General features: G+C 40.0%; 1 protein-coding gene across 4 annotated transcripts in view; it reads right to left on the bottom strand.

Moving 5' to 3' along the window:
• rorab (RAR-related orphan receptor A, paralog b) overlaps window positions 1–16570 on the bottom strand; it is a 59982-nt gene that overhangs the window by 4227 nt on the left and 39185 nt on the right. For 3 of the 4 annotated variants that reach the window (XM_082162629.1, XM_082162628.1, XM_082162627.1), the window contains 8 exons: window positions 6431–6516; window positions 4745–4886; window positions 3469–3885; window positions 2822–2943; window positions 1948–2080; window positions 1721–1828; window positions 1525–1635; window positions 289–401 (listed from right to left, as the gene is read on the bottom strand). In XM_082162629.1, coding sequence (XP_082018755.1) covers window positions 289–401; window positions 1525–1635; window positions 1721–1828; window positions 1948–2080; window positions 2822–2943; window positions 3469–3885; window positions 4745–4886; window positions 6431–6516 — 1232 coding nt within the window. Of the gene's footprint in view, window positions 1–288; window positions 402–1524; window positions 1636–1720; window positions 1829–1947; window positions 2081–2821; window positions 2944–3468; window positions 3886–4744; window positions 4887–6430; window positions 6517–10671; window positions 13988–16570 lie in introns of those variants that run through there. The other variant, XM_082162630.1, reaches the window with a different exon arrangement.

Below are 16570 nucleotides of genomic sequence, written 5' to 3'. Positions count from 1 at the left end.
TACCTAATAATTCTGCACGCACTGTATACTGTATGTAATATACTGTACATATAAATATAATAATAATAATAAATATATAAATATATATATATATATATATATATATATATATATATATATATATATATATATAAACAAAAACTTATGTTAGATTGCAATTAATCGATTTGACAGCACTAATATAACTATATATATATTCAGTTTGATGATTATAGTGACAAACAGTGATCTGATGAGTAAAACTAACTAGTATAATATGAATGTAACCGCATTCATGCGCATATGTACCTTTGTGAGAATTCCCTCATCCCTCTGGTTCTTCTGTAGGAGGTTCTGCAAGGCGATCTTGATCTTCTGCTGGAGTTTCTCCACTCTGGTCTTCTCCTGCAGCCAGGAGCGATCTACATACACAAAAAGAGTTCAGCCTCTGTACAGATTCAGCAGGGTTGGGAAAAATTCTGATGAGTTGGAATTAGAACTGAATAGGTCACACCCCAGAGAAAGTTCAATTGGAATGACAGGAAGCAGAATTAACTTAATCAAAGAAATTATGTAATGTGTTCTGGGAAATTAAGTGTTCTTCCACAAATGTTAATTTATTAAATATGATTAAAAATACACTACCTTTCAAACGTTTGGGGTCGGTAAGATTTTTGCAATGTTTTTGAAAGGAGTCTCTTTTGCTCACGAAGGCTGCATTTACTTGATCAAAAACAGAGTAAAACCAGTAATATTGTAAAATACTATTACAATTTTTAAAGAAATGTTTTCTTTTGTAATAAATGTTAAAATGTAATTTATTCCTGCGATTCCAAAGCTGAATTTTCAGCATCATTACTCCAGTCTTCGGTGTCACATGATCCTTCAAAAATCATTCTAATATACTGATTTGGTGCTCAAAAAATGTCTAACTATTATCAATGTTGAAAACAGCTTAATATTTTTGTGGAAACTGATTAATTTGTTTCAGGATTCTTTGATGAATAGAAAGTACAAAAGAACAATTTTTGTTATTGTTACAAAACCTACCATAACATTCAAATCATAATTCTGAATGAAGTTTGCAACTTAAATAGGCTTTATGCCAAATGTCACATGAATAAAAAGGAAAACAGATCTCATTTCATCCGCTTCTCGGAGAGTGTTAAGCGTAGTACGAACAGAAAGCGACTTTTTTATTGTTGCCGTTTGATTTAAATATCTAAATGTTAATGAGAATAAAAATAAAAACACTTTTCAATATTAATCCGCATATGCGATGGACATCGGTTATGTTCATCTTTGCCCGCTCCTTTGAAGGTATCTTAAGTAATATGGCTCTATATAATAAACAAAACACACACCAAAGGCCTGAACTGGAAGTGATGCAACCGGTTTTACAGAAAATGGAAGTTTGTTGCACTGGAATTTTCCATTTTATTATTGAAGGTGCACAACCCTGATATTCAGAGAACGCCTTTGCATAACTGATGCAACTCCCATTAATGAATCTCTCTGACATTGCCTTTACTTTTCTTCCCTCACCTGCAGACATCAGCACGTATGATGAAAACAGGCCAATCTCATCCTCACTTAGCTGTAGAGAGTTCAGGCTCTTGGCAAACTCGAACACAGAGCTGATAAGATCGTCACAGCCTAGAAAAGCATTAAAAACAGTGGTTAATGCTTTGCATTTCATTTCGCAATTTCCTTTTCCTTTAAAAAAAGAATTAATGCGCACCCAGAGCTTTGAAGACCTCCGGCCCAGCATATTTGCTGTCAAAATAGACAGTGTTGTTCTGGGAGTTATATGCCCGACACATCCTCACAAACACAACTTCTAAAGAACCTGAGAAGCAGAAAAACACGCTCATTTTTCAGTGGTTCTGCCACAGTTCGTCACTTCATTGATGTACTGTTGCTGGTTATGTGAACTAGGATATGTTTAGAGGTTTATCTGAGGTGTACCTGCTTTGAGCAGCACGATCTGATCATTCTGACAGAGCTCCATGAATCCATCAATGCGCTTGGCAAACTCAACCACATACTGCACAGCTTCGGTGACTTTAACCGCACACAGCTGCCACATGTCCTCCTGAGACTAGATGGAGCAGAGAGAGGGTCTGTTAGTACACACACCAGATTTATTCCCCATAAAGTGAACTCATCCATCTGTCTCTCTGTCCATCCATTCATACATACATGTAACAACAAAGGAAATGTGGGGAAAACAAGAAACAAACTAATTAGGCACAAATGTGCCCTTTTTTAAACTTTTATCAACACGCACTACTCATAATACATAGCATATGACGCATGCAGTCGCTCCTATAGTCGACCAAACGTTAGCCGATGAGAAGAGGCTTAGTCCACCAAGGCTTAGTCGACCAAATTCCACAGGAATTGGCAAAGTCACGTCAGTTCGTGACAGACAGAACGTTAACACAAATGGTCCATGTGGTAATTATGTCAGGCAGGAAATCCAAACATTCGCCTATCATTCATCAACCTCAAACATGGCTTATCATTTAAGAACAATTAAGTAGTAGCCATATGTTAGCCACTTTACACGGCCGCCCGCTCTAACGTTAATCTCTAACGCATATCTAGCTAAATACCACACTTAAATTAAAAATTTGTTACATTTATATCATAAATGTGTGACTAGTTGACTAATGGCTTAAATTAATGGCTACAAGTCGACTAGAAAAATCTTTGGAAGCCCTATAAAATCCAGTGGTGGTCATTTAATACAATTGAGAAATTAAAACGATTCGTCTGGGCTGACCACTTGTGATAAGATCACCCGTGTGCACAGAGCCTAAAAGACATAACCAAATACCTTCTTTTGGTACGAGTCCAGGTCGGTCTGTAAGACTGTCTGCCAGTTGCTGGGCTGCAGTTCCTCTCGAAGATACTGGCACGTCTCCAGGTGAGACTTGCAGATGTTCTCTGACAGATGTTCTGTGTTAGAAACACACAAATAGAGTCAAACAGCTGGAGCTGACACACATTCCTGGGTTTGTGAAATGCACATCAGACATTTTGAAGCTGAATATTATTGCCACATTACATTTTACTAAAACAAATTCATTAAGACTAATTTCAGTAAAAAGGGAAAAAAGTGCTCTGGTACTCTTTGACTGGTCTGTGTTAATGAGGCACTTCTTACTAATGACATGTTAAATGGGCCATGGAGGTGAGTTCACAGATCCCTGCTGTTTCAAACCCCACAGCTGTCAATCATGCCCGTAATGGCCTTTATAATTATTTAGGGCGGCACAATGTAATTTAATTTGATATTTCCTTTCTTTGCAATTACGTGCCAAATGATGCCAACATAACTAATAGTTAATCTATGATAAAAATATTATGTCTATGATATCATCTATGATGTATTGAATTCAAGCATCCAAAATAAGATTGTGTTTTTTAATGTGTAATATATTACATAGTATAGTATTTTAGTATTATTTTTTAAATTGTTACCTAGATCACTGTCAGGAGGTGAAGATTCTCCATTGCTATAGCAACAATATTGATCCAGGCCTGAGTCTGAGCTAAGGTCGCATACAGGTTCTAATTTAATGCCATCCATGTCTAGACCTGACTGGTCTGGAGAGGGCTGAATGTCCAGATAAAATCCACCAATTGCTGGATCTGCCTTTCCCTCCTCTGGGGTCTGACCATTCACGTATCCACTGAGGTCATCGGGGAGCTCTGTGACGCCATTGGTGGACAGGGCGTAAGAGGGTGTGAGTGGCTCTGCCTCTCCTGGAGGTTGAGGTTCCCGCCCCTTCTGTGTCTCATCACCCACTTTCTCCTCCTGCTGCTGTTGGCGGTGTTTCTGAACTTCTGCGAAAAGACTGTCCCTCTGCTTCTTAGACATGCGACCGAACTTCACAGCTGCGAGTGACCACACACACACACAAGCAAGATGAAAACAGTCGGTTAATCATTAATGACGTTATCATCATACTATATGTTTTAAAGCATCAGCAACGCTTTACAATAAGGTCCCTTTTTATTTTAATAATGTATTAGTACATGTTGGGATTAACATCAACTAGGATTAATAAATGCTTTAAGGCCTCGATATACTCAAGGCAAAGTTCTTTTCCATTCTTTGATTAGGGGTAAAACGAAGTGCGTAATACGTGAACAGCGATATACTGTTAGCGAACATCCGACACCACCCACACTGCTGAGAGTGGCGTTTAGATGAATATGTAAAATATGTGCTGCGTAATTTCCTTTCAGTAACAAAACAAACACACAACAAAATTGAGAAAACAGCAAGTATTTAAAAAAAGCACAGGAAAAACATCTGAACATAGCAACATGGATATGTCTGCATGAGCTCTGCAATTCGGCAGTCTAGTAAAGTCACGTCACGTTTATTTATATATCACTTTATAAAATAAATTGCTTAAAATCAAGCAGCTTTACTGTATTAAACATGAAAAACAGTGTTAGTGTCTGGTTTCATCAAAAGGACAACTTAATTTTCTACTATAAAGCCAGTGCTTTAAAAGATGCAACTGAAATGAAAACTGAATTACAAAATATTTGAATAAATGCAAATGCTTTAACATATGCCATTACTTAATAACATCAAAGCTCATGGTAAGTTTCTCTATGGAGAAAATGAATGGGATTTTTACATTATAAACCCTACTGTCACACTCTATATAACTGGGGAGAATTAGATACACCAGCAGCCACATGCACATCACTCAGACTACTGTGAGAGTTGAGAGCATACCATCTCTTGACATGCCCACTGCTAAGCATTTCTGCAGGCGACAGTGCTGGCAGCGGTTTCTGCTGGTACGGTCAATCAGACAGCTCTTCTGCCGAGGACATGAATATGACACAGTGCCCTGCTGACTCCTCCTGAAGAAACCCTGGGAGAAAGAGAGAGAGAGAGAGAGAGAGAGAGAGTGAACACAACAATAGGTCACCTATAGCTTAAACTTTTGACGTTTACAACACGATTCAGATTGATTTATTAACTCCTTGATCAGTCCAGTAACTAAATAATACATGTGTCTATACCGATTACTGTGGCCATAACATTCCAGTCGCATATTTCCATCCAAATAAGGGACTTCTAAAGGAATGTGTCATGAAATGCGCATTTTTATGCCTCTCTTTCCAATGCAGTGGTGCGTTATGTGAGCTCCAAATGAACTTGGATGCATGAAGAATGCATGAAGTGTAAATGCCTCTAGAGCACTATGGTGTGCGCATGCACCTTCTGTGGTGGTTCGTGCCACACTCACATGAAAGTATAAACAAGGCTTTGGCATAGCATTCTGGTTTCACTTTAATCTTTGTGTGTGTGTTTAAATTGGAAAATGTTTGGCCATTTTAATTATAAAATGAATGAAGGTGAGGAATTTGGGACAGAAATATATTCTAATATTTGTAACTGAAATATTAATAATAATCTACACAACCATCCAAAAGATTGAGGGTGAGGATTTTTGTGGATTTTTTTGTGTTTTGGAAATCAGTCTCTTATGCTCACCAAAGCTGCATTTATTTGATAAAAAAATACAGTAAAACAGTAATGCGGTGAAATACTATTACAATTTAAAATATATTTATTATATTTAAAATGTAATTTATTCCTCTGATGGCAAAGCAGCATTTATTTGAAATTTATTTAGATTTTTTTTGCAGCATTATAAATGTATTCACTGTAACTTCTGATAAATTAAATGAGTCCTTGCTAAGTAAAAGTATTATTATTCCATGTATACTCTCACACTATATTTGCTTCTATTTTAGAACACTTGATGATTATCTAATCAAAATAACAAAATATGTATTTTAATGACGATAAAAAATGACTGAAATCGAATGCATTTCTGATTTGTTTATACGTTTCTGCCAGTTGCATGACGATATGGTTTACTTTCTCAAGGCACTAGCTTTAAATATGCAACTTTGCTGCATACCGTATGCATAAAAGCGACAATTAAACATTTGGGTCTGGTTTGCGTGAGTTTTTGTCACATTGTTTTAACCGCTTGAGGTACTACTAATGTTAGCGTCCTCTCAACCTCGTTGCCAAACATAATGCTTCTCCACTAATGAAGCTAGTCAACAAATTAATTACTTTAGAATGATATGAAAACACGTACGGTAGTGTTACTGTATACATAGTTTTTTTGTCTATGTTTTAAAACCGTATTTGTGCAGCGAGCAGCCTCACGTGTCAAAACAAACACCACGAGGTGTCAGTGATTTCGCCTCTACAGGGCGCTCTTATACTGTATAATGACAGCGGGCCCTTCCCAGCCGCTCCAGCAACGGACGCAACCCGGAAAAACAATAGGTATTGATTTTTGCAGATAACCGATTGTTCCAGCAATACACCAATATAGGATAAAAAAAGATTATGATTTTAAAGAAAATTAATTTCCTTTTCTGGTTGTCTTACCTTGCATCCCTCACAGGTGATAACACCATAATGGATCCCTGATGATTTATCTCCACAGATTTTACAGGGAATACTCTCAATCTGAGCTAAAAAAAAAGAAAGAAAAAAAGACAGAAAGACACTTTTAGGAAATTGAGAAAAAACAAAACAGTTGTCATTTTCTTTTTCTATGCTAAAATACTTTTCCCTGTGCCAGCTTGACATGCAGAGACAGCAATAATTAAGGAAATTTGTTAGTAAGTTTCCCATGAAATACTGTGAGGATTTTAATATTGCTCTGTTTGAGCGGCCCAACCATCCATAGCAACACTGGTTCAAACAATTGCCATGAGTTTGGGCTTTTTGTTCCATACAACTTTGTCGGTTTGAGCGTTTGGGAAAAACACTCTCCCCCCCCCCCCACAATTCTATTTAGTGCTGCGGAAATTACAAAGTAAAATCTAGACTAAAGTTCTTTGGCTATCTGTTTTTGTCTCTTGAAAAAATAAGTTTTTATTCATTTAAACTGATCAGCAGAGACCATAATCACATCAAGACTCCTGACAGCTCCTGAATTAGCAAACACAGAGAACAAGGCCTGAGGTTTGTTGTGCAGAGTGTAATTATATAAATATTAAAAAAAAAAAATTATAAAAAAAAAGATATATATATATATATATATATATATATATACACACACATTTTTAAATGAATCCAGACAGCACCACATAAACCACTCCACTTATTCAAGCAGAAAAAATGGCTATGACTATTGAGATCACCCACGGGACTGACATCATCTGTAAGTACAATCTGCTCTCCTAACATCCAACATTCATTTGGTTAACAACAGTATGACAATGCCATCTTCCCTCAAGCCACGAGCTTGCTTCATGATAACGCTGTGGTGCATTTCAGTAAATATATAAAAAAGTAAAAATGCACTCCTAGTTGGAGATGGCGTGCGTCTGCGTGCTCTGGATTGTATGCCGTAGTCGTGCATGAGTCCCTCAGCGGCACGGCTGCGGTTGGTTGTGGAAGAGAACGCAGAGATGGTGTGCAAGGCTGTTGAGAGGGATGCTGGGGGAATAGAGCAGGAGGAGAAATCCATTTAGAGAAGAGCAATGCAGTTGTTCCGGCAGCCCTGAGGCGCATACAGTAGAGGATGAAAAAGTAAAATGCATCTCATCACCAGAGTGCTCTCTTTTCCCTCTCTCTCTCTCGGTCTTAGACTCGTACGTTTTTTTTTTTTTTCATCTGCGGACTCTATTTGCAAAGGCATCAGAGTTTGAGAATGACTATTTTCTCATGATTACAGAAAGGGCTAATCCCCTTTGGTTCTGCATGCCGTATTCATTAAGGGCATCCTCACTCTCTCTCATTAGATATGTAAAACCAATCGGCAGTAATTAGTTACTCCAAAGCACAAGACGCTAATCTGGTCTGAATTATGGATTAATACATCAAAGGCACATTCTCCCAGAGCAGCCGCTAAAGTCTTGCAGCAGTAGGTACCGCTGTTCGGCTCTGATGCAAGGGCACGGCTTACAGAGCTGCTATTTCAGACTACAGAAAAGGAACGTTCATGAAGGCCATATACAGATGAGGATTGTGAACGCATGAACACTGCACAACAATAGAAGGGTGTGTGTGTGTGTGTGTAAAGAGATTTGATTGCTGTTCTTAGTAGCACCGATATATCAGCCAGGCCAAATAATTGTATGATATAAAAGTCTAAGTGTTTTTATTTGAGACATATATTAATACAAATTAAAATACTTACACTTTTATATCATACAATTATTCAGCCTGGCTGATATATCGAGACACACACACACACGCACGCACGCACGCACGCACGCACGCACGCACGCACGCACGCACGCAAGCACGCACGCACGCACGCAACCACGCACACTCTGGTTCGCTATCTTTGTGGGGACTCTCCATTGACGTAATGGTTTTTATTCTGTCCCCTTACACTAACCCTACCCATCACACAAAACTTTCTGTATTTTTACATTTTCAAAAAAACTCATTCTATATGATTTATAAGCTAGTGAACTCATGTTTTCAATTTAGGTCCCCAAGAGTCTGTGTGCATTCAGGTTTAAGTCCCCACCGGGATAGAAAAACATGTACACACACACACACACACTTATTATAATTTTGTTTAAAAAATTACATTTTCTAATGTACAATTTTTTTAATATGTGTGCATGTGTACACATTATATATAAACACACACATAAATATGGTATTTTATAAATTATTAAATATTATTGCATTATGCATATATATATACACATGTTGAAAGTATATATATATATATATATATATATATATATATATACTTTTTTTTTTTTTGAAAGTCTGCGTTTGCGGATAATGGTACATGCTTGTAAAATATTGGTTGGTTTGTAGATGCTAGTCTGTAAAATGTTTCAGACAAGATAAAACATGTAGTGGTGGAATGGTATGTTTTTTTCAGTCTATTGATATTGATGCATATATATATACATATAAAATGTAAGTTATAAGATATCTATATAACGAATTTATATTTAGAAAAATTATGATACAGAATATTCTCTCTCTCTCTCTATATATATATATATTCAAAATATAAATTCATTATATAGACATCTTATAACTTACATTTTATATATAATGTATACATATACATCAACATCAATAGACTGAAAAAACCATACCAGTCCACCACTACATGTTTTATCTTGTCTGAAACATTTTACACACAAGCATCTACAAACCAACCAATATTTTACAAGCGTGTACCATTATCCGCAAACTCAGACTTTCAAACACACAAGACTCTCTTTTTCTGTTTGCAAGTGTCGCTTCCTCCTCATGAGATGTTGTGGTTTAACATGTTTGGTTTCTCTCCCGGTGTGAAAGTGCTGATGTGCTGTCTAAGTAGGAAACATAAAACACAACACCCAACCAATGTCAAAGCCTGCAGATACACACGCACAGACACACACATGCGTTCCCTCCCCCTTTGGGCCTTCTGTAATCTGTTGACAACACTGACTCACATCGGCTTGAGATAAACACTCCATCATAACAAAGGAGTCTTAAACTGAACCATCCTCAAACTTGAAAGGTTTTTGCAAACACATAGACATTATGTCGCTATTTTCTTATTACCCTAATACATTCATTATTGTCATTATCTGTAATTAGGTTGAAAATAAACACTTAAAAATGATCTGCTCCAAGAACAAACTGAATGGTTACCAAGCCCTTTAAATTCAACAAAATTAACATTCATGGCTAACCTTAATTGACACTAAATGAAGCCATGGGGTTCTATGTGTAAGTGAGTTTCAGTTCTGGCATGTCAGTCTCAGGATGAAACTCTTTAATCTTATTAACCTCTGGTCAGGATGTCAGCAGGTCACGCAAGAAAAGGAGATGCTTTGGCAACAATCGCTAGCTTTTTCGTAGACAAAAGAGATCATTGATAACCAAACATTTTTGTCTGATCTGAAAACAGTGAAGGAGGACACATTTGAAGTGCTGAAATAATCTCTAATCTCTTTGAAAAGGAAACAGCGGAGGCTCACACAGATGTTCCACTGCCCTATACCTTATCACTAATAGATAATGACAGCTGCCAGCAAGACTTTGCATTGCCTGTGTGTGTATGTGTGTGCGAGTATATGCGCGCGGTGATTCAGAGTGGGGGTGGGGGGATTAAGTAAGACACAGCCGTTGGTGGAATAAAAATCCATGCGCTCCTATGGCAGTCTACCATAAATAGGTCAGTGGAACAACATTCCCCAATCATCCAGCATGGCAACATTCCCATGCCGTGCCAAACAGCCAACATGGCCGCCCATGTACGAGCTGTCAGAAAGACGCCATCGTATCACATCACATCCCACCACACACTTACTGACTTATTAACTTATGCTCACTGCAGTTTCAGATGAACCGAGATGTTCCCTCAAACGCACACAATGCGCATTAATACAAATCAAAAAAGATCTAATAGTCACTTTGCAATTCAAAATAGAAAACATGTAAATGAACATGCAAAACAGCACACAGGACAGTCCATGAGATGTTTTGGAAGCAAAACAGCCACATTATACATGCAAGAGGCATTAAGAGCTCAACACATTAAAGAAACATTAACGTAACAGCTCAGAGATATTTATCATGCACTCAATCTCTCAAGTGCACGCGCACACACATTTCCATGGATTTTCCCAACTTGTAAGTCCCTCTCCTACCTTTCATGGCTGTGATCATTAAGTACATCCTGAGGCTCTGTGGCCATGCAGAGGACCGTCAACAGCCTTGCCTCAAGAGCATGTGCAGGTTTGGACACAAGCGTTGTGCTGCCGACTGACTGTAGCGTTGCTGTGCCTCCCTCTGCCTCTCGTCTCTACCGCATGAGAATCCATGTGACCGTGACATAAGGACTAAAACCCTTTCTTCCCGCCCCCTAAACCCCGGAGTGACAGCTGTGTCACCCAATAGGTGATTAGTGAGCAAGTGTTTAGATGACTATGTGGTTTAAAGGGTTAGTGTTGGCTCACCTTGCACTGCTCTGCAACGTGTTCTACTGATACTATACTGTATGCAGGAAGTGGTCTGCAGTTAACGCTTCACATTATGAGAGCAGACCTGAACATTTTCCCTTCCTCTATTAGAGGCATTGGTTACCTGTAGCTAATGATAACGATACATCATCACTATTATTACTTAGCACATTATACATTACCAAGTATCTTATCTAGAAATGAACTAAAGACATATACAATGTGCTGAATAAATGTTTTGAGTGGAAGTGGAGGCACCCTGGAGGTGCTTTGTGGCACTTTTTAAATTGACAAAAGTTATCAATTTACCCAGACTTGTGTTGATTTCACTAACTTACTGCAAGTACAGTAATTTAAAAATGAATGTATGTTTAATGCAAAAAATACATGTTGAATGTAAGAATATATACTACTGTTTAAAAATTTGGGGTCAGTAAAAGATTTTTTAATAAATGATTTTATTCAGCAATGATGCATTAAACCGATTAAAGGTCAAGACATTTATGATCTTACACAAGATTTCTATTTCAAATAAATGCTGTTCTTTTGAACTTTTCATCAAATAATGAAATTTTTTTTATCATGGTTTCCACAAAAATATTAAGCAGCACAACTGTCGTCAACATTGATAATAAGAAGAAATATTTCTTGAGCACCAACTGAGCATATTAGAATGATTTTTCTGAAGGATCATGTGACTAAAGACTGGAGTAATGAAATTTTAGCTTTGCATCACAGAAATAAATTACAATTTAAAAGATATTAAAATAGAAAATAAGATTTCACGATAGTACTGTTGTTTTTACTGTATTTTTGATCAAATAAATTTTGATTTGGTGAGCATAAGAGACTTCTTTCAAAATCATGAAAGAATGTTACTGACCCCTGAACAGTATGTTCCAAATAAAAAAGGTTAATTTAATTGTATGTACGTTATTAAGATTATTATTAACAGTTTTTTTAAAGTATAAATGTATTTGCATTTTATATGTATATTTTGTGTATTATCTGTTCTGTATATTTATTAAAATAATAGCTTAATAGCAAGAGATTTTTTGTACATAATCATTAATAAACAATAAATTATTCATACTTTTTTCAATAAATGTATTTGTATTTTATTTGTATATTCCGTAAAGCCACCAGCAGGACAGCACTGATTTGAAATTGCATGTGTTTGCCTACAGGATAACTGGCTTATTTGAAATTCTACCCATATGTGTGTGGGGGGTACAAACACATGCGCATGTAGCCTTATACAGGTCTGGCTGAATCTTAGGGGAACGTAGCCATCTGAATGCTAATGATCTGGCCTGGACCCAACACAACACCCTCTTCAATCCACTATCGCCAAAAGGTCTGCTCAAAGAAGAAGCCACACAGCTAACTGAACCAAGTATCGAGAAAAAACATCTCTGCGGTTGTGAAAATCAATATTACGCAACACAGAAGCTGTAGGTAAGAACCTGCTGGCTAACCATATCAGGTAAACATGTTTCAAAGATGCTGGCTATGTGACCTTCAAGCAACAGTTCAGCCAAAATGAAAAATCTGTCAAAATGTACTCACACTTCAAACCAATATGGATTTTTCTGCGGAACACAAAACATGAATTGATGTTTGGTTGTTTAATTATTTATTAATTCATTTTAGTTCAATCTAGTTCAATCACCTCATGGACCACAGTTCGAGAACCACAAGCCTCTGAATCATGTTCCTTCTAGAAACATCTTCCACATGCTGTCCAACTGAGGACTGAATAGTTGAAATAGAGATGCTGGAACTGCTTCTGCAGGTCTCATGTTTCACGGGCATGACAGCAGTGTGAGGATGGGGTTCTGTTGTGTGAGACACTCTCATGGAGAAATGCATCCCTCTGCAATCCTGAACACAAGCCCTCACTGGGCTGGGTTTAACTTCAGCAGGACAGACATGCTAATACATGCTCCCAGCTGCTGCTTGTTTGCTTGGTGTCTCCAACACAGAAATCAAGACACGCACACGTACAAATACAAATGTGCAAACGCCTACAGTGACACTCTCACACCAAAATCTCTTAAGAACCACCAAATACATCTGAATGCAATATGCAACTAAGCTCGGGCATAGTACAGCGCATAAACTCGTTCTAACGTTTTTCACACTTTTCTTAACACTCTGCTTCCAGTATTTTCAAAGTACACAAGGGACATCTCAGCCAGTAAAGGGGATTTCAAATCATTGTGCACAAACAGGAAGTCTCTGTTGGTAAACCACAGAAGCATCCCACTAGTGTGCAATAATTTTTTTGAGCAGCTCCTTTCACCTTGACCAACATTTTTCTGTCATGTAGGCAAAACGTTTCAGCATGAAACTAATATACAAGAAATGACTCTCTCCTGTTTCCTTTAACACCTACATTAGTTTACGAAGGGCATGTAGAGCACATCAATTAATAAAAGAACAGAATTTATTTATGGTTTACAAATTAAACCATTTAAATCAAAATCATTGTCAAAAGTGTATGTTCTGAAAACAATAGGGCCTTTGCCCTTTCAGGGCTTGGGCCCTAATAATAATAATATAAATAATATATACATTCAATTAAAGGTGACATATCATACAAATCTGACTTTTTCTGTGTTTAAGTGCTATAATTGGGTCTCCAGTGCATCTACCAACCAAGAAAACCTGAAAAGTGACAACCCAGTAACTTTGTTTAAACTTTGTAACTTTTCCTTTCTCTGCAAGCATGTAAAAAAATAAGATGATCAGATTTCGCTCCCCTTCTGAGGTAGGAAGGGGATCTTATTATAATATTACCACCCCTTAACCTGCATGTTTCCATTCTTTTTTTTTTCCAGTCTATGGTTTCCACACACGGCGCCGCCATTTGGTTTACGCAAAGGGACAACAGTTGTAACAGAGTAACCAGTTCTAATGCAATGGCAAAAGTTCGAGCAAAGCGTGCAAACTGTTCTGTCGTTGCTGCACAGATGAGCACAGAACATTTTATTTTCAACGGAAATCCCCCTTTCTCCGAAATACTGAAGCCTTTATAAAATAACGCAGTGCTACTGCACAGCCATACAGTGCTGAGGCTTACTCGCCTCAGCACTGTACATATCGTTGCGCTGGTCAGTGGGAAGTCAGTGGGAAGGTATTGGCTGGTCAGTGGGAACTGCACAAACCAATGGCAGAGCGGCGTAACTGCACAAACCAATCGCCTCCACTGGTTTTTGCCTCCACTGGTCGACCAACACCATGACCAACAACCTTTCCCAAATATGTCACCGTAGCCTGAGCGAACTCACACTTCGCTAGGTTTACAGGAACTGAGCGCAGGGAAATCCCCGGGGAAATTCCAGGGGGAATTCCAGGGGACTCCACCTGTATAAAAGACGCTTGAATTGCCATGGATTCAGGTTTATAGATTGAAGCGACGATCGCTAGTCGTTCGCACCATTGCACGGTCGTCTATGCAGTACTCGTTCCCTTATCTCAGGGAACCGAGGTTATGTTAGTAACTGAGTATGTTCCCTTTCGAACGGAGCGCTTACAGGTCACCAACTCGCTTGACTGATACTAAAGCTAGCAGCAGCGCAGTTTTCAGCGAGAGTGGGTTTAGTTCAACCATTTGCAATGGTTTGAACGGGGACCCCTTCAGTGCTCGAAGGACCATTGACAGGTCCCAGGAGGGCACCGTAGGGGCCGCGGGGGGTTAAGCCTCCTGGCTCCCTTCAGGAAGCGGACAATCATGTCGTTCCTGCCCACTGACTGGCCAGCCGTCGGTACGTGAAAGGCTGTGATGGCTGCCACACAGACTTTAAGTGTGGATGGAGAACGGCCTGCATCCAACATCTCTTGAAGAAATTAGAGTATCTGCGATACCTCACACGAGACTGGGTCCTGGTTTCTGGCTGCGCACCAGCTAGAGAACACAGACCATAGAGCATAGAGGCGCCTGGTAGACGGAGCTCTAGCCTCGCTGTTAGTACTCATGACGCTCGCTGGAAGGTCCCTAAGCTCCCTTCGAGGTGCCACACATGTAGCGCCCATAGTTTGAGACAGCGGTGCCAGATCGTCCTGTACGCCTGGGAAAGGAGGTCTTTCCTCAGGGGAATTGGCCACGGGGCTGCTGCGAGCAGCTGAATCATCTCGGGGAACCAAGGCTGGGTCCGCCAAAGAGGGGCCACTAGTAGGACTACATGTCTGCCTTCCCTGATCCTCTTTAAGACCTGGGGAAGGAGCGAGACTGGAGGAAAAGCATAAAGTAGATGGCTGGGCCAATTGTGGGCTCTGCATTTGCCACATGTGTGGCGCGGCATTTGAAACAACGCCGCTGCTCTTTTATGATAAGCAGAGAAGAAAAAAGGAAACGCCGGTGTTTCGCCGGAGAGCGCAGGGGAGACAGCAAAACAGCTCGCGGGATCGTTAGCGATTGAGCGCACTGATCAGTCAGGCCGCTGGCTCTCTGCTGGATCAGGCCCGCTGCTGGATGAGGCCCGCTGCTGGCTACTATTAAATGTATGCGTCTTGCTAGACGCTAGGGGAACCTATTCAGTCACGCCGTGCGATGAAGAGCGCAACGATATGTACCTCTAAGTTGGGAGGCCACTAAGGGTCCCAAGCTAGAGTTTACTGACATATCTTATAGGGGGCAAGATTCAAATGTGAAGGGCCAGGCTCACCGAGGCCAGCCACAAACATGGTGAAGGGACTTATGTGCTTGAAGCACAAGGCCAACTAAGAAGTGCTGGGCTCATAGAGGCCAGCTCATCTTCTCCCCACCCCCTTCTTTTTATACAGAAAGAATACGTGCCTGCAGAGCAGGGACTTCCAGACTGTAAAAACTATTAAATGTAGACGGCGAAGACCAGCCTGACGCTCTACAGATATCACCAATGGACACCCCGCTGGACCACGCCCAGGAGGAGGCCATGCCTCTCGTGGAGTGAGCCCTTACGCCTATGGGGCACTGCAGGCCCATTGAAACGTAGGCTAAATCTAGATAGTCTTTTCTTCGTGAGCGGAAGCCCTGTGGTGCGGCCACCGAAGCTCACAAAAAGCTGCTCCGACTGCCTGTACTGGGCGGAGTGCTCAATGTATGTTCTCAGAGCCCTGAATGGGCAGAGCAGGTGCAACTGCTGCTCGTCCTCCGCGGAGGGGAGGGCAGAGAGCGTGATCACTTGTGCTTTGAACAGGGTTGAAAGCACTTTGGGCACATAGCCGTGTCTTGGTTTGAGGATGACTTTAGAGTCACTCAGGCCAAACTCTAGACAGGAAGCGCTCACAGAGAGCGCTTACAGGTCACCAACTCGCTTGACTGATACTAAAGCTAGCAGCAGCGCAGTTTTCAGCGAGAGTGGGTTTAGTTCAACCATTTGCAATGGTTTGAACGGGGACCCCTTCAGTGCTCGAAGGACCATTGACAGGTCCCAGGAGGGCACCGTAGGGGCCGCGGGGGGTTAAGCCTCCTGGCTCCCTTCAGGAAGCGGACAATCATGTCGTTCCTGCCCACTGACTGGCCAGCCGTCGGTACGTGAAAGGCTGTGATGGCTGCCACACAGACTTTAAGTGTGGATGGAGAACGGCCTGCATCCAACAT

This window comes from Leuciscus leuciscus (assembly GCF_965113295.1).
Source record: "Leuciscus leuciscus genome assembly, chromosome: 2".
NCBI classification, from domain to species: Eukaryota; Metazoa; Chordata; class Actinopteri; order Cypriniformes; family Leuciscidae; genus Leuciscus; species Leuciscus leuciscus.
This window is presented reverse-complemented; position numbering and strand designations above follow the sequence as displayed.